General features: G+C 38.1%; 1 protein-coding gene across 13 annotated transcripts in view; it reads left to right on the forward strand.

Annotated features, from left to right (window-relative positions):
* Positions 1-23,138, forward strand: part of GRIP1 (glutamate receptor interacting protein 1) — a 702,506-nt gene that overhangs the window by 500,859 nt on the left and 178,509 nt on the right. For all 13 annotated transcript variants that reach the window (XM_032284375.1, XM_032284413.1, XM_032284348.1 and 10 more), the window contains 2 exons: positions 20,017-20,152; positions 22,058-22,203. In XM_032284375.1, the coding sequence (XP_032140266.1) occupies positions 20,017-20,152; positions 22,058-22,203 (282 nt within the window). The remainder of the gene's footprint in view (positions 1-20,016; positions 20,153-22,057; positions 22,204-23,138) is intronic.

Consider the following 23,138-nt stretch of genomic DNA (forward strand, 5'->3'; position numbering starts at 1 on the left):
TCTCATTTTACAGTTCAGAGATTAAGGCACAGCAAGGATTTGGTGACTTGCCCGAGGCAATAGGGCCAGTGTTAGGGCATAATGAACCATTTGCAAATATTTTTCAAGCGACTGTCCCAACTTAGCCCCAGACTAACCCTTTGTTTTCTAATTAAACATAATTAATTATAGTGTTATAATTTTCTGTTTCTTTAGTATTTCTTATAGTTTTTAATTTTTGTGAGTATATAGTAGGTATACTTATTTATGGGGTACTTGAGATGTTTTGATACACACATGCAATTCATAATAATACAGGGTATCCATCAACTCAAGAATGTACTCTTTATGCTACAAACAGTCCAATTATACTCTTTTAGTTATTTTAAGATGTACAATTAAATTATTATTGACTATAGTCACCTGTGTTATCAAATACTGTATCTTATTCTTTCTAATGTTTTTGTACCTATCAGCCAGCCCCACTTCCCTTCCACTCCCCCATTACCTTCCCAGCCTCTGGTAACCATTATTCTACTCCTTAACTCCATGAATTCAAGTGTTTTAATTTTTAGCTCCCACAAATAAGTGACAACATGTGATGTTTGTCTTTCTGTACCTGGCTTATTTCATTTAACATAATGACCTTTATTTCCATCCATGTTGTTGCAAATGACAGGATCTCATTCTTTTTTATGGCTGAATATATGTACCACATTTTCTTTATTCATTCATCTGTTGATGAACACAGGTTGCTTCCAAATCCTAGTTGTTGTACATAGTGCTACAATAAATATGGGAGTGCAGATATTTCTTTGATATATCAATTTCCTTTATTTAGGGCATACACCTAGCAGTATATGGGTATATGCTGCTAGGGATTGCTGGATCATATGGTAGCTCTATTTTTAGTTTTGCGAGGAACCTCCAAACTGTTCTGCATTGTGGTTGTACTAATTTATATTCCCACGAACGGTGTACAGGACTTCCCTTTTCTCCATGTCCTCACCAGCATTTGTTACGTCTCTTCTTTGAACTGGGGTGAGATCTTATTATATTTCATTGTAGTTTTGAGTTGAATTTCTCTGCTGATCAATGATTTTGAACACCATTTCATATAACTGTTTGCCATTTGTCTGGTTTTTTTAGAAATGTATATTCAAATATTTTGCCCATTTTTAAATTGGATTATTATTTTAAAATTTTTATTATAGAGTTGTTTGAGCTCCTTATATATTCTGGTTACTAATCCCTTGTCAGATGTTTAGTTTGCAAGTATTTTCTCCCATTCTGTGGGTTGTCTCTTCACTTGGTTGATCGTTCCCTTTCCTGTGCAGAAGTTTTTTAACTTCATGTGACCCTATTTGTCCATTTTTACTTTGGTTGCCTGTGCTTGTGGGGTATTAAGAAATTTTTGTCCAAATCAATGTCCTGGAAAGTGTCCTTGATGTCTCCTTATAGTAGTTTCATAATTTGAGATCTTGAATTAAAATCTTTAATCGACTTTGATTTGATTTTTGTATATAGCAAGAGATGGGGGTCTAGTTTCATTCTTCTGCATAGGGATATCTAGTTTCCCCAGCATAATTTATTGAAGAAACTGTCTTTTCCCCAAAGTATGTTTTTGGCACCTTTATTGAAAATGAGTTCACTGTAGATGTATGAATTTGTTTCTAGGTTCTCTATTGTGTTCCATTGCTCTGTGTATCTGTTTTTATACCAGCATCATGCTGTTTTGGCTGTTATAGCACTATAGCGTATTTTGAAGTCAGGTAATGTGATTCTTCCAGTTCTCCCCCCTCCCCTACCCAGGATACTTTTGGCTATTCAGGGTCTTCTGTGGGTCCATACAAATTTTAGGATTGTTTTTTCTATTTCTGTGAAGAATGTCATCGGTATTTTAATAGGGATTGCATTGAATTGATAGATTGCTTTTGGTAGGATGGGCATTTTAACAATATTGATTCTTCCAATCAATGAATATGGAGTATCTTTCCATTTTTTGTTCTGTGCAAGCATATGATCTATCCTCAAGGTTGATTCACATGCTGAAGAGAATGTGTATGCTGCAACTGTTGAATAAAATGTTCTGTAGATATCAATTAAGTCCTTTTGGTCTGTAGTGCAGATTAAGTCCATTGTTTCTTTGTTGATTTTCTGTTGGATGATTTGTCCAATCCTGTAAGTAGAATCTCCAGCTATTATTTTGTTGAATTCTGTCTCTATCTTAAGCTCTGATAATATTTGCTTTGTCTATCTGCACGCTCCAGTGTTGGATGCACATATATTTACAGTGGTTATATCCTCCTGCTGAATTTACCCTTTTATTTAATGAACCTTCTCTGTCTCTTCTTACAGTTTTTGTCTTGAAATCTATTTTGTCTGATAAAGTTTAGCTACTCCTGCCCTTTTTTGGTTTCCATTGGCATAGAATGTCTTTTTCCATTCCTTGTTTTCAGTCTATATGAGTCGTTATAGGTGAAGTGTGTTTCTTATAGACAGCGGATAGTTGAGTCTTATTTTTTATCAATTCAGCCACTCTGTCTCTTGATTGGAGAGTTTCGTTCATTTATATTCAATGTTATTATTGATAAGTAAGGATTTTCTTCTCCATTTTGTTATTAGTTTTATGATTGTTTTGTGGTCCTCTCTTCCGTCATTCCTTTCTGTCTTCCTTTTAGTGGTGATTTTTCTCTGGTGATATGTTTTAATGTCTTCCTTTTTATCCTTTATGTATCTGTTGTATGTTTTCAATTTGAGGTTACCATAAGACTTGCAAATACTGTCTTATAACCCATTATTTTAAACTGATGTCAACTTAACACTGATCGTATAAACAAACACATGAAAACTAACAAAAACTCTACATTTAAACCTTGTCCCTCTGCTTTTTAACTTTTTGTTGTTTTTCTTTATTGTACTGGCTATTTCTTGAAAAGTTGTCATAGTTATTATTTTTGATTGGTTCAACACTTAGTCTTTCTATTTAAAGTTACATGCCGCCATTACAGTGTTACAGTATTCTGTGTTTTTCTCTGTGCTTACTGTTACCGGTGAATTGTGTAACTGCAGATGATTTCTTATTGCTCATTAACATCCTTTTCTTTCAGATTGAAGAACTCCCCTTAGCATTTCTTATAGGACAGGTTAGGTGTTGATTAAATCCCTCAGCTTTTATTTGTCTGGAAAAGTCTTCATTTCTCCTTCATGCTTAAAGCAATTTTTGCCAGATATACTATTCGAGGATAAAAGTTTTTTTCTTTCAGTAATTTAAATATGTAATGCTACTCTCTCCTGGCCTGTAAGATATCCATTGAAAAGTCTGCTGATAAATTTATTGGAGTTCCATTCTATGTTATTTTTCTTTTCTCTTGCTGACTTTAGGATTCTTTCCTTTTCCTTTACCTTTGAGAGTTAGATTATTAAATGCCTTAAGCCAGTCTTCTTTGGGTTCAATCTGTTTGGTGTTCTATAACCTTCTTGTACTTAAATACTGATATATTTCTCTAGGTTTGGGAAGTTCTCTGTTATTTTCACTTTGAATAAACTTCTTACCCCATCTATCTCTATATCCTCATGAAGGCTAGTAACTCTTAGATTTGCCCTTTTGAGGCCATTTTCTGGATCTTTTAGGCATGCCTTATTCCTTTTTCATTCCTTTTTCTTTTGTCTTCTCTATTTTTAAATAGCGTGTCTTCAAGCTCACTAATTCTTTCTTCTGCTTGATCACTTCTATTAAGAGACTCTGATGCATTTCTTTAGTATGCCAGTTGCCTGTTTTCAACTCCAGGATTTCTGCTCAATTCTTTTAAATTATTTTAACATCTTTGTTATCCGATAGGATTCTGAATTTCTTCACTGTATTATTTTGAATTTCATTGAGTTTGCTCCAATCACCTATTTTGCATTCTCTCTCTGAAAGGTTATATAACTCTATTTCTCCAGATGGGTCCCTGGTACCTTATGTTATTCATTTGATGCAGTCGTGTTTTTCGATGATCTTGATGTTTTTAGATATTCATCAGTGTCTGAGCATTTATGAGTTAAATATTTATTGTAGTTGTTGCAGTCTGGGCTTGTTTGTATCCATCCTTCTTGGGAGGGCTCTCCAGGTATTTGAAGGGACTTAGGTGTTGGGATCTAATTTTTTGGTCACTGCATCCATATCTGCATTAGGGGGCACCCCAAACCCAGTAATTCTGTGGCTCTTACAGACTCATAGAGGCACCACCTTGGTGGTTTTGGATAAGATCCAGAAAAATTATCTGGATTACCAGGTAGAAACTCTTGCTCTCTTACCATACTTTCTCCCAAATAGACAGTCTCTCTCTCTTTGCTGAGCTGCTTGGAGCTGGGGAAGGAGTGACACATGCACCCGTATGGCCACTACCACTGGGACTGCACTGGGTCAGACTTGAAGCTAACACAGCACAAGGTCTCATCCAAGGCCTGCTGTAACCACTATGTGGCTAACGCCAATGTTTGCTCAAGGCCCTAGAACTCTATAATCAGCAAGTGGCAGAACCAGCCACCCTTCAGGGTGAAGATTCCCTTCAGGGTGGAGAGTTCCCCCGGGCCCTCAATGGGTTCAGAGAAGCCATTCAGGAGCCAAGTCCTGGAGTCAGATACCTTTTAAATCTACCTGGTGCTCTATTCTACTGCAGCTGAGCTGGTACCTAAAGCACAATAAAAAGTCCTTCCCACTCTACCCTCTGCTTTCTACAGGGAGAGTAGCCTCTCCCTGTGGCCACCGGCTCCAAGGGGCCTTGGGGAATACTGCCAAAGTACCACCAATGTTCACTTAAGGCCCATGGACTCTTTAGTCAGCTTGTGATTAATGCTTCCAGGCCTTCAGGGCAGTGGGCCGCCCTCTACCCCAGAGCAGGTCCATAAATGCCATTCATGAGCCAAGGCCTGGAATGGGAACCCCAAGGGCTCACTTAGTACTCGACCCCCGTGGCCAAACTGTTACCAAAGTTATAAGACAAAGTCCCCTTTATTCTTCCCCTGTTTTTCTCAAGCAGAAAGAGTCTTTCTTCATGGCCACCACAGTTGGGAATCTGCTGGGTCACACTTGAAGCCAGGATGTCTCAGATTTTCACCCAAGGCCCATGGCATGTACTACCTGGCTATACCGCTGCTGATTATTCAGGGCCCAAGAGCTCTTTAGTCAGCAGGTGATAAATCCTGCCAGAATTGGGTTCTTCCCTTCAAGGCAATGTGTTTTTACCCAGGTTTTCTCTAGAAATTTTGTTTGAGAGCTACAGCCTGCAATGAGGTCCTCCCAACTTTGTGTGGTGCTCTATCGTACTGTAGCTGAGCTGGTATCCCAGTTGCAAGGCAAAGTCCTCTTTACTCTTTCCTCTCCTCTCCTCAAGCAGATGGAAAGGGTCTCTTTTGGAGCTGCAAGATGTGCTGCCTGGGCTTGAGAGAGGAGTGGTGCAGGCACTCCTTTAGCCACCCCAGCTGATATCTTACTAGATCACATACCCACCAAGTCAATGGGCTCTTAGCCCAGCACAGCTCTAGGACTTGCCTGGGAGTTGCAGTTCTTGTAGCTTAGACTGCCTTTCAAGTTTATTTAGGGCCCAAAACCACTTTATTCCACCATGGTGAGGCTTGTTGCAGCTCACATGCCAACTGCTGGGATGGATAATTCCCCTCTAGCTAGGACTGAATTCTACCTGGTGTTTCCACTGTAGGCATCACTAAGTTCCAATGCAAAGTCCCAAAATCACTGAACTTTTCTTACTCCAAGCTCTCAGATTCTTCATGCCGTGAGGCTGCAGGATGGGGAAGGGGTGGTGTTGGCAATTCAATACTTTTTCCTACCCTTGTCAGTGCCTCTTTCAGTGATACGAAGTTACAACCAGGTACTGTGATCACTCACCTGATTTTTGGTTTCTATGAAGGTGCTTTCCTATGTAGATAGTTGTTAAATTTGGTGTTCCTGCAGGGAGGTTGATCAGTCAAGGCTTCTATTCAGTCATCTTGCTCTGACTCCCACGGTCTATATTTTTTAATAGAATATAATTTCCTTGAGGTCAGGGACTAAGTCTACATCATTTGCTGATAGCAAAGTCCCTAGAATTTAGGAAATTATCAGTAGATATTCAATGGGAGGAAGGGAGGGAGGTAGGAAGAGGGAGGAAGGAAACGAGAAAGGGAGAGAGGGGCTAAAGCATTTCAAACTCAGAGTGAGGCTAGAAGGTAGTTATACTTGGGTAAGATAGTGTTACATAAGGTGATTGAGGTACTAATACAAAGGATGGATGGCACCAAAGAGGAAATAGTAGTGACTGCTTTACCTTCTCATTCTCTTTCTGCTTCCTCCAATGGAGGACATTTCTTTGTGACAAGAAAGTGGTTTCCCATATGGAGCAGAAGAAACAAAAGGGACCAGGAGAGAAGCCAGGAGAGAATGCTACCCTCCCTGTTAGGATAGAGGAAGCCAAATACAGGGTGTGAGAGGTGTCCTTGTTACAGGCAGCACAGCCTCCTCCATTTCTGAATTCAGTGGGTCTGAGTAGGGCTCTCGTGAAACTCTGACTCACCGCAGCAGGCCCCTGGCTTCTCCATGGAGAGTCCACAGGGCTCCCCAGATACTTTGCCTCTTGGTTATCTGCAGTGACTGCACTATTAGTTTTCCATCTGTTCCTTTATTTGAAATGGATCAAGTCTCATGAAACAAGAGAAAGTCAAATAAATGTCCCTGATGCACAAGCATCTGTAACAAAATGAGAGGGACTGATTTACTTGATTTACTAGTGGCCTGGTGGCTTGGAGCCTGCCTGAGGCTAGCTTTATTTTTCTTGCCTTTTCTCAAAAGTATTTCATCTATACATTCTTTTGGTCCGATGTTTGACAATTACTGTCTGATGAGTCTGAAACTTTGTAGCATTCAGTTATTTGAGGAAGAAATTTCATGTACATAAAACAGACGTGAAGTTCTGCCTAATGAAAGGACCCTAATTTTCAAGTCTCTGTGTCCCTAAACTATAAAATGGTAGTATGCTCTTCTTTACAGAGTTTTTCTTAAGGCTAAATTAGTGAATGGATGTAAGAGTACTTGGAAAAGTATAAACTGCTTTAAAACAACGGATAATCTTTACAAGTATCAGGAATTTCTTCATTTTAATTTCTCTATTCAGTTAGGTTCCTAGCTCATGCTAGATTCATGGATGCTTAGATATTCATGAAAGAAAGAGGCCAAGTAAGTGTAGCTGTAAGTTCTACTTTTCCCTGATTATTTAAGAAGTCTGATTTCTTGTTGAAGTTTATCCTTTCTCCATTTCCCTGTCAGGCAGAATGGAACCTCAAGCCTTGTGCTCTTAGTTGTCTTTGAAGATGCAACATTTGGCCCCTTATGTTGAACGCTAAGCGACCTAACTCAGGGATGACAAGCTCTCACTAGCTGTATTACAGCCTTACCCGATACCTTTCTTAGGGTCTTCTTTCACTTCCAGAGCGTTCTTTTATTTTTATCCAACAAGCTGCTCCCATTCCTTATTGTTCAGCTGGACTCCTAGATCAGAACATCTGATCATTCTAATCCTAGCACAGTAGTTCTGCATTTTCATATTCAAATAGTTATTCAATATAAGATACTGGCCTGCCTGGCACCATGGCTCATGCCTGTAGTCCTAGCACTTTGAGAGGCTGAAGTGGGACCATTGCTTGATCCCAAGAGTTTAAGACCAGCTGAGGCAACATAGTGAGACCCCATCTCTACAAAAAAAAAAAAAAAATACTGTTTTAAAAAATTAGCTGCACGTAGTGGCGCACACCTGTTGTCCCATCTACTCAGGGGGCTGAGGCAGGAGGATCATTTGAGCCCAGGAGGTTGAGATTAAAATAAGCCAAGATCATACCACTGCAGTACAGCCTGGGCAATAGAGTGAGACCTTGTCTCAAAAAAATATAAAAATAAAAAAATAGGATACTGACCAAAAGGATACCAAAAAATACATGCAAAAATAAAAGGTCTCCTCCCCAAAATAGCTCATTAATTTGCTAAGCAATACTTGGTATCTTCATTTCTCTATTAAGTGGAAGGACCAGTAAAGCCCTTCTTTATTTTTATTTTTATTATTATACTTTAACTTCTGGGGTACATGTGCAGAATATGCAGGTTTGTTACACAGGTATACAAGTGCCATGGAGGTTTGCTGCATCCAGCACCCTGTCATCTATATTAGGCATTTCTCCTAATGCTATTCCTCCCCAACTCCCTGCTATCCCCCCACCTCCCGATAGGCTCTGGTATGTGATGTTCCCCTCCTGTGTGTTCTCATTGTTCAACTCCCACTTATGAGTGTGAACATGAGGTGTTTGGTTTTCTGTTCCTGTTTCAGTTTGCTAAGAATGGTTTCCAGTTTCATGTATGCCCCTTCAAAGGGCATGAGCTCATCCTTTTTATGGCTACATAGTAGTCCATGGTGTATTTGTGCCACGTTTTCTTTATCCATTCTATCATTGATGGGCATTTGGGTTGGTTCCAAGTCTTTGCTATTGTGAATAGCACCACAATAAGTATACATGTGCATGTGTCTTTATAATAGAATGATTTATACCCCTTTGGAATATCCTACTTTCATCTAAAGAAGAACTTAACCTCTAAATAGCCATCAATAGCCTATAGAGGACTTTCTCAGGACCACAAGTTGAGCTGTTATTCCCTTTCTGGTTCCCAGGCCATGCTATCGACTGACCACATTTCACTGAAATTATTCACCCTTTGTCTCTTAGATTTTTAGAATGTGAACTGAAGAAAAGTAGAGGCAGTGATTATTGGTCTTTGAAATACTAGCCTCTACCACAGAGCCTGACCATTATCAATGCTTAAAAATATTAGGTCAAAACAGTTTATAAGTAGTTCTAAGAATGTAGTTAACTTACCTAAGCAAACATTGAAAATCAGAGTAATTAAAGTCAAAGATAGCCATGCCAATTGCTTCAGTTTAACTTGAAAAATCCAGTTGTCAATCATGTCAACAATGTGATCATAATGGCTTACAAGTGAAAATTACAGATGGAGAGTTCTCCCAAAGAAAATTGCCTGAGGCTCTTGAAGCAAGTGCAATTACAAGATATGCGGCCCAGTGCTTTCTTCCGGTCCTTATCACCTCTTACATTTAAACGTCCACCACTCAGGCCATCATGCTTAGGAGAGGAGTTTTTGCTGAGGTGAGCCACTTCCTGTTTCTGATATCTTGCATCATAGTTTAATTTCGATTATCAGATGACTGTGATGACTGTGTAGGAATACATGACTGATAGATGTGGGTGCTGTTTGTTATTTTACAGCCCCTACCTAACATACACACAAATTTTATAAAGTGTCACTCCAGTGTAAATTGCTGTTTGATTTTCACAGTGCTCAAACCTGATCTTCTAGATCAGAGTTTCTAAAGTAGGGTACATGGATAAACCCCAGGGGGAATTCATAAATTCCCCTGAAATCATGTGCACAATTTTCTGGGACAAGGGTTTACTGCTTTCATTAGATCCTCAAAGTAGTCAGTGACTTCACAAGCAGTTAAATACCACTGTTAATTGTTTTGTCTTATATTCATAATAATCAAAATATAGTAGAAAACTGGCAGTTTTTGTACATGGAAATTTTCAATATCCAAATAACAGTAATAATGGCAACAATACAACAATAATACCCTGGCTAACATATATTGAACACTTCCTGTGTGACAGGTATTACTATAAGTTCCTTATAAGAATTGTATTACTTAATCTTCACCACATTCTATAGGTAGACACTGTTATCATCCCTAAATTAGATGTAAGGAAACTAAGACTCGGGAAAACTAAATAACTTGTTAATAAGTTTGATATTGGAAAGCTTAATAGCAAATTTTGACAAATAATTGGTTTTTGAAGAAGTAAAAATTGAAAGAATTCTAGTATTTCCATATTTTAAAAGCAAGGATTTTTTTTTAACTGAATGCTGTAGAAGACAATTAATACCTGAATTAGTTATAGACAAAAACAGTCAACATCTCTGTGCAATCCATTTTTAAAAGAATCCTGACCCCTATATATTACATACCTTCAGGGGTCACGTATTTTTGTATTTGGCACTGCATATTTGTATGTCCCCTTTCTTTGGAGGTGTTCCAGGAAACATACAGATATTAATCCAGCCCACTCATCACTGCATGAGATAAATTCAAATCATAATTTTGTTTCACATGAATATTTGTGCCCGGTAATATTTATATGCTGAACACCCCTGCCACTGATCAAATTTATACTCAGACTCCCAAGGGATGAGAAAAATTCTAGTATATCCCTCATATCACTATACAGAGATGGAAAATGCCCAAAAACCTTTCTTGGCTTGTCTGGATGGCAAGAACTGAGACTGAAAATGCAACAGTTTATCACAGAAACCCAGCTTTGATCCCCACAGCTTTGCTGAACCAGGGGATGTTAGGAAGCGCTTGAAATGAGTATTGGAAAAAGCATCTGTTTATTTCCTGAGGGGAATAAACTTCCTAGTGACATCACTAAAAGTAGTATACAGATAAAACCGTAGTGTGAGCAATATTTTTTTCAACGGTAGTACACAGATATAGCTATAGTATTCTGGTGTGTGCCCCAATTCCCCTTACTAAGGCATTGGTACAAATAATCAAGTAAGCTTAGGGAAATAACTCTGCTCCTGTTCAAATTCTGCTCCTTTATCATTTCACTTCTGCACTGTCCAGCAGTAATTCTGTCTGCCGCAAGCCACTGCTCACCACCCCATTATAATTCCCTGTTTTGGGACTGATGTGCTTGTTTATCCAGCAGTTACCAGGTTCAACCTGTGAATGTTCCAGGCACCATTCTAGATGCTGGAGATACAGCAGGGAACAAAACACTATTGTTGACACCAGCATTTCAAAATGTGTGATTTACTTTGTAGAGTTTTCACTAATAATATTTCTATTTAACTGTTTATGGTATTTTAAAAAATCTCTGCAGTTAGAACTTGAAGTAAAGAGCTTCACCTATTTTGATGAATATGCCTCTAGTGGCTGCTTTTAAATTGTGCTTTCTCTTTTTATGCTACGGTCATGGGATGAAGGTCTTATAGATGATTTTAAGGTGTGATGAAAACTATTTTAAGACCAAGTTTTTCTGTTGTATTTCAAAGATAAATTTCTCTCATATGACATTATATAGTGTGCCCGCCCCATTCCAGTCACTCACAGCAACACAAACTTCCTGTTTTCTAGATTCCCTTTCTCAGTGACAGATATCAACATCCACCAATCAAACAAGTTGGAAACCTTGGGGCCTTTTTGATCCTCACTCTTCCATGCTTCCCACATCCTAATTGGTCTCTAACTCAGGAAAATTCCTCCTCATTAATATGTCTGGTGTCCATGCCATCCACATAGCCATTGTGATGTATTTCAGTCTATCACGTTGCCTGTGTGACATAGTCAGTACCTGTCCTTCCATATCCATCCTACCCCCATTGCATCCTCTAGACTCTAGTTCTTGGTCTCCTTTGAAGTTAGGTGTGGACATGGATGGAATAAGTTCTTGCCCTTGGGCTGTGAATATAAGCAGTCCAATAATGGCTTTTAAGAGAGCTGTCTTTCCGCTTCCACCAGCTGAATGAAAACAAGATAAAGTCCTAGGGCAGAAGTTTCTGAACTTCTCAGTTGACAGAGCACTTAGTGTCTCAGTAATTTTTTACAGCACCTCCAGGCCAAATGAAATACCACTGGTTCAATTTCCTAAGTAGTTAGGTCTACACAACACAGTTCATATTTTATCCTAACTTATTAGCCATTTGAAAAAAGATATATATATGTATGAACAAAATATGTTTATTTCACTCTTAAGTAACCACAAGTAGTTAATAATGAGTGGTATATACATGCCTGCTGAACATTGTACAACTTCTCAAGTCCTTAAATCAAGTCACTGATCACCTCAATTTCAGTTTCACACTGGTTTTCATATGAAGCTTGCGTATTATCACAGTAACTGGAAAAAACTCAGCTTTGGAAAACTGTGACATAAACAAAAGCAGTGTAGGGTGATCTAATGTTTAACTGAACTACCTCAAGCTAGCAGGTAATGTTACATCCAACAGATATCAAGTGTGGCTGTGTTTTCTTTGAAAATTTCAGACATCCAGTGGTGATCCTGTGAATTCACCATGGATTCATGTGCCTCAGTGCACAGTTTGGGAACCAGAGCATTAAGGAATGACAAAGTCACAAAATGGAAAAGAGCGTAGCTCCCTAAATCTCTGTGTGACAGGGAGCTAATGATCAGGATCACCCACCATAGACTTGTATGTGAGCAGAATAAACTTCTGTTGCATTTGAGTCATTATTCTTTTTTGAATTTGTTGACACAATATAGCCTAACTTAATCCATACATTATATGACAGCAGGGACCTTCTAATGATATCTCCTTGACCCAAGACTAAAATCTTTCTCCTCAGCGCTTTACACAACCATTACCAAAACCATTGCTTCATACTAATAACAGGCTAACTTTTTCTAAAACTCAAACCTGAGTGCTTTCTTAGGATCCTTCATGGTATAATGTCTATTGGTGTCCCAGTCTCTTCTACCAGTCTTTCCTCATGCACCAAACCCCAAGTCTGTCTCTCAATCTTAGCTACATGTTGGAATCCCCTGAAAAGCTTTAAAAAATATGCTTAGTTTCCCATCTGCGAAGATTCTGATCTCACTGACATGGACCAATTCCTTGAAAAACAGAAACTATATTAACTCACCCAATATGAAATAGAAAATTTGAATAACTCTATAACTATTAATGAAATTGCATTTGTAATTTAAAAAACTTCCAGTAACAAAATCTATAGACCCAAATGGCTTCACTGGAAAATTCCTCCAAATGCTTAAAAGGAATTAAGAACAGTTCTGCACAACCTCTTCCAGAAAACAGATGAAGAAGAAATGTGTTTTCCAACTCATTTTATGAAGCTAGTATTATTACTTTGATACCAAACCGAGAAAGAAAACAACAGACTAGCATCACTCATGAATGTAGATGAAAAAATTATTAATAAAATATTAGTAAATAGAATTCAGCAATATATTTTTAAAATTATATACTATGACAAAATGGGGTGTACTTCAGAGATACAACATTGGTTCAATATTAGAAAATCAGTCAATGTAATCTATCATATTATCAAGCTAAAGAAGAAAAGAATCTGATGATCATGTCACTCAATGCAAAACAAATTGACAGGATTCAAACCCATTCATTGTTAAAACTCAGAAAAGTGGGAATAGAGAGGAACTTTGTCAACTTCATAAAAAGTATCTATAGAGGAGACCCACAACTAGCATAGTATTTAGTGATGAAAGACTGAAGGCTTTTCTTCTAAAACCTTAACAAGGTAAGGCAATCCCTCTCTAAATTAACATAGTGCTGTAAGTTCAGCCACTGTTTTAGGCAAGAAAGGGTAATAAATATGTATAGATTAGAAATGAAGTAAAATTGTCCCTATTTGTAGATGAAAATTGTCTATATAGAAAACTCTAAGGAATTTACAAAAAAACTCACAAAACTTCCAGAAATAATAAGTTCAGCAAGGCCACAGGATACAAGCTAAATATACTACAATCAATTGTATAACTATATACTAGCAATGAACATATGTACATGAAAATTAATAATAAAATATAATTTAGGCTGAGCATGGTGACTCACACCTGTAATCCCAGAACCTTGGGGTGCCCAGTCGGGAGAATTCCTTGAACCCAGGAGTTTGAGATCAGCCTGGGTAACACAGTGAGATTCCACACTATAAAAAATTTTTTTTAATATTTATAATTGTTCCCAAAAATGAAATTCTTAGGAACAATTTATAATTGCTCCAAAAAAATTTCTTAGTACAAAACATACAGTACTTACATGCTGAAAACTAGAAAATGCTGATGAAAGAAATTATAGGTCTAAATAATTGGAAAGTCAAACCACGTGCGTGGACTGGAGGACTCAGCACAGTAAAGCTGTTAATTCTTTCCAAATTGACATACAGGCTTATCATAAATCCTAAAAAAAATCCCAGCAAAATATTTCACAGTTATAGACAAGATTAATCTATAATATAAACAATATCATTAAAAATGCCAATAGATTTACATTATTGCAAAAATAGAACATGTACCCTTACAAAGATTCTGTGAGAAACCACATGTCCCAAGATATGCTAGTTGGTTGTTTAACATTGCTACTAAAGAATGGAGACTGCCTGTCCATGAAGCCTCCCTGTATGAGGTATGTCATACCACCAATCCCATCTCCTTCAAAAGAGATTGTAAAAAGAACAGGCACCTGAAAGCAGGGTCCTGGGTGAGGAGGCTGGTAAAGCCTTCAGTGTCTGTCCCTCTAAATTGGTCAGCCTGGATCTGCTTGAACATACAAAAAAACCAAAACAAAATAAAACAGAAAAGAAGTATCATGGGCATAAGGCAATCAGAACCCATATCCAACCATTTCATTGTTTTGTAAAACTATTTTGCACAGAATGAAGTCCAGCATAATTTGTTTTGTTCTGTGACACTCTTGTGTCTTGAAAGTTTTGTCTCATTGCTTATTTAAAAAATAAAATAGGCTTACACAGAAAAAGGGAGTTACCCATACATTTTGGCAAGTCCCTAAGATTCAGGAGCTATATGAACAGGAAATTACAGCCTGGACAATTGCCACAGAGTTGCTGAAAGAAGACAGACAGACATAAGTGATGATTAAACAACAGGTGGCGGGCTCTGACAAGAGTAAAGGATGATTGTGGCACAGCCTGGTAAGGCTCCTAATCCATTTGGGCAAACAGTGTTCTCAGTGGTTCCTCAGAGGAGTCATCCCAGAGCTGCCATGAAGACACCCTCAGCTAGGGACGTGGATGAAGGGAAGGTGTTAGAGGCAGAGGAATAACAAATGGTAGGAGATTACATGAGGTCTGGGGAGAGCATGTCCTGTAGTAGAGTTTGCAATTTTCCTCAATTCTAGCTGCATGTTAGAATTAGAATCACCTGGGAAAGCTTTTCAACTACGGATGCCTGGATACACCCCAGACCAATTGAATCAGATACGCACTGATAGATTTATATGCAGCTATAGAAAATAACATAGAGATTCCTTATATTCTTTACCTTGTTTTCCCCAATAGAAATAGTTTCTAAATTTTTCATACGGTTTCTATAATATTATGGTTTACATTTTTTGGCTGTGACTCATTTTGAGTTAAATTTTATACAAGGCGTGAAACTTTGGCCGAGTTATGGGATTTTTGTTTGTTTGTTTTGGTTTTTGCCTGTGGGTGTCAAGTTACCAGCATCATTTGTTCAATAGGCTTTCCTCTATTGAATTGCATTTGCACCTTGTCAAAAACTAATTTGCCATATTTGTGTGAATCTATTCCTGGGTCCTCCGTTTTGATTCAGTGACCTATATGTCTATCCCTCCATCAATACCACACAGTGGTTTTGCTTTTGTTTTTTGAAACAGGGTCTCACTCTATCACCTAGGCTGGAGTGCAATGGCATGATTATGGCTTACTACAGCCTTGACTTCCCAGGCTGAAGTGATCCTACCGTCTCAGCCTCCTGAGTAGCGGGGACTACAGATGCACACTACCATGTCTGGCTAATTTTTTAAAGCTGTGTGGTAGGCCTTTTTTTTTTTTTTTGAGATGAGGTCTCACTGTGTTGCTGCTCTTGAACATCTGGTCTCAAGAGATTCTCCTTTCGCAGCCTCTCACAGCACTGAGATTATAGGCATGAGTCACTGCACCTGGCCTACCACACAGCTTTTATTACTCTAACTATATAAATTTGAAATTGAATAGACTAAATCCTCCCACTTTCTTCTTTTTAAAAAATATTCCTTTCCCTTTCATATAAATTTTAGAATGATCTTGTCTATAGTTACAAAATACTTTGCTGGTATTTTGATAAGGTTTGCATTAAACCTATATATCAATTTGGAAAGAATTAGCATCTTTATGATGCTGAGTCTCCCAGTCTATACACGTTTGTCTCCCCAATTATTTAGGCCTTCTTTAATTTCTTTCATCGGCATTTTTTAGTTTTCACCATGTAAGTACTGTATGTTTTGTTACTTGTATGCCTAAGAATTTCATTTTTGGAACAATTATAAATGATATTTTATCAATTTTAATATATATTCACTGCTACTGTATAGATATACAGTTGATTAAAGAAAACGTGTTTTTATGTTGACTTACGCTATCCACTGGAATATTAGTTCTTAGATGGCAGGAATAGTGTTCATTTTGTTCAGTGCTGTATCTCCAATGCCTCAAACACTGCCTGGTACATTGTAAGTGCTCAGTTCTTATTGAATGAACAAATGGGACGCCTTTCTATTTATTTTAATCTTACATCCTTCAGAAGTACTTTAAGGTTGCCTTCATATAGATCTTGCACATTTTTGTTAAGTTTTTTCCTAAAGATTTTACCTTTTGGCTGTTGTAAATGGGGCCTTCTCTTCTATAACAACCTTTAGTGGCTGTTGTTTGTCTATATAAAGGATATAGTTTCTGCATACTAATTGTATAACCATCTGTGTTTTTAAGTATCAATTTTTTATAATTCTCTTGTGTTTGTCAAGCATCACTGTTACTTTTCTTAAAACTTTCTGGAGTTCAGTAATTAAAAAGATTGAATACAAACACAAAGAAAAACAGCAAACAACTGCATTTCATACTATCAGTGGGATTCTATTTGGTTATGTTGAGTAAGTAATGGTACAGATGTAAACCTATACCATTTATTTTCCAAGATCATTAAATATGGTGATTAAGGAAAAAGTCAAATCCAGAACCACCTTTTTCCTCACTAGTTAGACATCATCTGTTGCCTGTGCTGCTTGGTAATTGAAAGAGATTACCGTGCCCCTACAAGGTTCTCTTAATTGGGGGAGTGATATTTGCAATTTAAATCACAAAAGAAAGAAATCCTCAGTACATATTGACTTGCCTAAGTTCCACTGTTTTACAGCAGTGTTTGTTCAGTAAGCCTTGATATATAAGTGAACTCATGCAAATAAATACATCTATCTTCTTCTGTCTTCATTAGATCATTATGCAGACATTAAACACCAAAAAGGCATTAAATGATTGATTGGCTAAGTGGAGATTTCAGGTGAGCTGAAAGCAAACTCCAAAAGCAGGTTCCTTTCTCTCCAGACCACTTCTTCTCTCCCACTCCCTACAGAAGCATCCATAAAAGATTTAGTCAATTCTTCAGGGACCAGAGATACTTATTGGCAGTTACCATTCTTGTGATTCAGCAAATTTTCTTGCAAGAATGTTCTATCTTTACTCCTGAGTTTTGCCTCATTTATATTCCTTCTTTGGTCTGCTCTACTCAGCTAATCCTGGTCGATAAGTACAGCAGGTTGGATAGAAGACAAAGCTGTAAAATAGATAGTGCATTTGGAACCCCACGCCTTCGCTCTACATTGTTGCCTGGACCATCTTCTTTGTGGCTGCTTCGCCACAACTCACACTGTGTGGCACAGTGGTCTGTGATGTTGCCTCTTTGACTAGGCTGTGGCCGTCTTGAGGATAATGGCCTTAACTTTTTCCATCTTTGAGTTTGTCTAGCTCAGAGTAGGCATTCAATACGTGCTTGAATCAATGAATGCACAAATTACTCAATTAGCTGATACAGGAATATTTTCTCAATTTCACATTATTAAAATTAGCTCTTAGGAAAACATTTGAAATGCTTTTCAGTGACAGGGTAATTGACTATTATCACTTTAAAAAGTAGCCAGATTGATGAATTTATATTTTAATAATGATGAAATTAAACTAAAGTAATTGAGCTTTTCTAGATTTTCAATGTTCAGCCAAAACCCCGGGAAGCACCTGGGTTCCTTCTGGAGAAAATGACATTGTCCCTCCCCCATAAGGCTGTACCTGTACATCCCGTTTTATGTAGGAAGCATGTCCTTGAAAACTTGGAGTAGAAATAAAAATTTTTTGAATAGAAACTTCTCACATGCGTGGTGTTACTATTTCATATTTGCTTCTTCATGAAAATTGGATAGACCTTTAAGATAGGCACTTAAAAATCTATGCTTCCAACCCTACAAGTAAAGTTCTATAATCAAATGTTTAAATATACAGGGTGACTCTGCATATTTAAAGAAAGTACAAAGAATCTTTTTGTTGGCAGAATTGTTAGGCACATTATGTCTCTTTAATATGAATGGTCATCTATTATGTCATTTTGGTTACTTTAATTATTAATTTTATTTAAAAAATGTATACCTAGCCTTCTACCAACAAGGGTTTAGAGGGATTGTTTATTAAGTTGATGTCTTCGAATATCAGTTGAACCTATATATGTTTTCATGAGATTTCTGGGGGTTGCTGTGTTTTGTTTTAAGGAGCACAGGAGAAATGCACACAGTGGTAGGATTTGTTACAGATACTTCTGGAACAGGTGACCTTTTAAGGTCCTGTACTTTCATGAACTTGACAAGAATTTTCATTCTTGAATTTCAATTCCTATTTGGTCTTTCATACAAAATGTCATAGATGAAGCTGACATTATACACACCCAGACTCCTCCTTGGCTTCTACTTTAAAAGACAATAATGACCTATGTATACAGTGTCAGGAGACTGCCATGAAAAAGCAGGCTTCCAGAGATGGTATGCTGGTGTGTTAAAATCACAGGAGCTGGCAAACTCAAAAGCCCTGCCTTGAAGGACATTCTGTAGGCTGCTGAGGAAATAAGTAGCCTGCCGTCCCCTGCCTTTTTCCCCAAGTACTCTGTTCTCTTCACTAGATCAGATGAGATACTGTTTCCTTATCTAATGTAATTTCATTTTTTCATTGGCTAGTGGGATAATATACTAGGAGCAGCAATTTAAAAACCTTTATGATATGCATTCATAGATATTTTCAACATTATAATTAACTGTATGTAATTGGAAAAAGGGTTAAGGTGTGCAAATAATCTTTTTTTTAATTTCACTTTGAAAAAGCAAGTTTGTTTTTGCATTTTAATATGTGCCTTTGATGTTCTAGAAGTTCATTACCCCTGAAATGCATAACTTAATTTAGGAGAAGTTGGAAAATTGGATAATTTCCCCATTCCTACCGAGAAAATATATTTGCAGATTGGGGAATAACATCAGAGAGAATTTTAAAACGGCATTTATTCTAATTAGCCTCTAGAAGGTAAATATTGACTCATTTTTATTTCTGAAGAGAAGGAATTCTTACAGTTTTACCTTCTGCTCTGACTAAAATCAAAAGGTTTGAGTTTTGTCTTGCTATATAGACATTATCCCCACAAGATCTGTGAAAGTTAAAAATTTTGTAAGTAGAAAATGAAAGATTTATGGCAGTTACCTGGAAATTCTGAGGATAAACCCTGCCTTGCCATACCGTGACATATTCTGCAAGAATGATATGAGTTGTTACATACACCGTCATACTTTGTTTTTGAAAGACAAAGAAAGTCAAGTCAATAATATTTTTCTAGAACCTGTAGAAAGCTCTCTTCTCCTTTCATGGGGCTTCCTAACCTGAAACCAACCATGAACTTGGAGTCTGCCACTGCGCTATATACATTCATATTATTATCTAAAATTCTGTTCTGATTCCCTACTTTACAACTTTTAATTGTTCCCATTGGAGTTACAAAGAGAGAAACCAGAGAAATTCACCCAGGAATGGCAGAAAACAAAGGGTGAATATTATTTGTACATAAGACAATTTGGACTATTTATTGTCAACATGGAGTGAATACAGAAAAAAAAAAACGGTGCCTACTTTCATAACCTCTAATAGAATATCTACCTCAGCATTGTCTGCATGAACATCTTTATGAGATATCCTGTAAATTATAATGGAAGGAGGCCATAGATAATCTTTTCTCATAAAAGAAAAAGTGGAAAGAGCTTCTGGGGAGGAGTCACTTAACCATACACAAAACAACTTTGGTGATTCTACTCCCATTTTAATAAGGCAAATGCTTTTCTTTTAACAGAGGAATTCAAGGGCTCCACAGTTGTTGAGCTGATGAAGAAGGAAGGCACTACCCTGGGTCTGACGGTATCGGGAGGAATTGATAAGGACGGCAAGCCAAGGGTGTCTAATCTGCGGCAAGGAGGAATTGCTGCTAGGTAACTGCCTCTTGGGGAAATCTACTGAAAGGAATACAGGGTGTAATTAATTCAAAAATTAAAGCTCCATCAAAAGTGGCCACTAATAAATAAATGACAACTGCCATCTGCCGGGCAGCACAGGCCAGCAGAAGCACAGCGGGGCACGTTTCAGAAGCTGCTCCCAGGTCTGCCCGCGTGGCTGTCCTGGCCTAGGCTGCAATCACCAGGGAGATTCTTGTGTCATCTCAGGAGCTGCCAGGTCCTCATAAGATTTTAATTTTAAAAAGCCTATGTGGATCTAGTCTGCAAATGTGCCACTGAACAGCAGACAAGCTGCAGTGGGAAGGAGACGCTCCAATCATCTAAATGTTAAATCTTAGAGTTCTTGCTCATAAAATGTCATCTGAAGTGGTGATTTCTGTGATTACTTTTAGTGATCAACCTGTTTGTATAATTTATAAACTTAATCCAGTGGATTGCTCCATGATCAGAAGGTACTGTTTGTAAGGGAGGCTGGTGTGGACACAAGCACCTCAATCTACTTTCCTTAGGCTTGTAAGAGGCATCTTTCCACACCCATAGCCTCCTTTATTTTATAACAATCATGACCAGTTCGTGAGGCTAGGGGTTCATAAGTCTCCAGAGCTTCTTTATATCTGTCCCTCAAAGCAAGTGCGAAGGGGGAGAGGGGTAGCATTTTCAGTTGTATTAATGCTGTAATTAAAAGTATTACTGTGCCAGTTATATTGAGTATTAAAAATCACCAAATAGTCACTAAGGCACTATCATTTTGCAGGTAGTAAATCAAAATAACTAAAGGTGAGATCCCTGCCCTAAAGGGGCTCATAATCTATTAGTGGAGATAAGGCATAAAAAACATGAAACATTTGGGAGCAACAGTGGCATTGCATAATAGCAAAAGGCAACAACATGTCATTACAGATGTTATTACAGACGTAAGTCAGGAAATGAGGTAAGGGCCATGCACGTACTGCAGACTGGGGCAGATTAGGAGGCTTTTTGAAGGAGGAATGATTGGAACTAGATTTATATATAAAATAAATGCATTAGCTATTTCTATTCTGGGAGAAAATGTTATTGAAGGTCCTTATCAATGACATGAATTTTAACACCTGTTATTGGTCTTGCTACCTGCTCTTGGTTTAGAAATGGAGTTTGACTAAAGCCCAAGTGCAGCCAATATTCTATTATGGTGGTATAGAGAGACAGGAATGGTACTGAAACCCAGCATTTGCATCATGATTTCTCCTGCACCAGTACTCTTCTTATCAATCCTGCTGTAAACCATAAATAGCAAAATTAGCTGACCCTTTCCTTAGTCCTGGACAAACTCCCAGTGAAGTTATTGAAAGCTGTAAATGTACAAAAGGCAGACAGCAAAAATGAGAGAGACTGAGAATAAAAAGACGTGCTATGCGTCACACTGCCATGTGTGCAACTCTGCAACAATCTTCCGTGTTCTTCACATGTACCCCAGAACCTAAAATGCAATTTAAAAAAAAAAAAAGGTGTGCTATGTCTAGGATCTGGATTCCATCCCAGAGGACCAACTGGCTTAGGGCAGAGCAACAACGACAACAAAAAATTCTTCTCTTGATTTTGTTTATGGTGCTTTTCAAAATAGGCAAAAAGGAAAAAATCAGAGATAGTGGCAGACTTAGAGCAGGACTTCCAAGGTATCACAGGCAGCATGAGTAAAAGGGATCCCTGGCTCTCATCTGATGTCAGCTGTATTCCTACCTTTAAGGGCCCGCCATCTCCTAGGAGGCAGGTACTTCTGCTGTCCGTCCTCTAGGCTTGCTTCTACACTTGCATGCCTACTCATGAAGAGAATGTGGAAATATAGTCAGACTGGCTTATGGAGAGGGTGGGTCTGCTGAAACAACATTGTCTATTTTGCAGAAGTGACCAGCTGGATGTAGGTGACTACATCAAAGCAGTGAATGGAATCAACCTGGCCAAATTCCGCCATGATGAGATCATCAGCTTGCTGAAGAATGTGGGAGAAAGAGTGGTTCTTGAAGTAGAATATGAGCTTCCGCCAGTCTGTAAGTACAGTAGCCCCTGCTTATCCACAGGGGATACATTCCAAGACCCCCCAGTGGATGCCTAAAACTGCTCATAATACCAAACCCTATATATATATATTTTTTCTATACTTGCATACTTAATAATAAAGTTTAATTGTAAATTAGGTACAGTGAGACATTAACAGCAGTAAGTGGCTAGGTACAGTGGCTCAGTTCTGTAATCCTAACACTTTGGGAGACTGAGGCAGGAGGATTACTTGAACCCAGGTGTTCAAGACCAGCCTAAGGAACATGGCAAAACCCCACCTCTACAAAAATTTAAAAAATTATCTGGGCATGGTGGTGCACTCCCAGCTACTCGGGAGGCCAAGGTGGGAAGATCACTTTAGCCCAAGATGTTGAGGCTGCAGTGAGCCATGATCGCACCACTGCCATCCAACCTGGGGAACATAATAAGGTCCTCTCTCAAAAAAACAAACAAATTCAACAGTAATAAAATTGAACAATCATATCAATATGCCAATCTCACTACTCTTGTGCTGTGAGCCATTATTAAGTAAAATAAGGGTTCCTTAAACACAAGTACTGTAAGGGCTGGGGGCGGCTGTGTATGCCTATAATCCCAGCACTTTGGAAGGCCGACAGGAGGATCACTTGAGGCCAGGAGTTCAAGACCAGCCTGGGCAACAAAAGGAGATCTTGTTTCTACCAAAAAAAAAAAAATTACTTGGGCATGGTGGCATACACCTGTAGTCCCAGCTATTTGGGAGGGTGAGGCAAAAGGATCCCTTCAGCCCAGAAAGTCAAAGCTGCAGTAAGCTGTGATGGTGCTATTGCATTCCAGCCTAGGTGACAGAACAAAATCCTGTCTCAAAAAAATAAGAAAAAAAGTACAGCAATAATATAACAGCCAATCTGATACCCAAGATGGCTGCAAAGTGACTAAGGCAGGT

This window comes from Sapajus apella, unplaced genomic scaffold (genome assembly GCF_009761245.1).
Source record: "Sapajus apella isolate SASKATOON/1434 unplaced genomic scaffold, GSC_monkey_1.0 scaffold2, whole genome shotgun sequence".
NCBI lineage: Eukaryota > Metazoa > Chordata > Mammalia > Primates > Cebidae > Sapajus > Sapajus apella.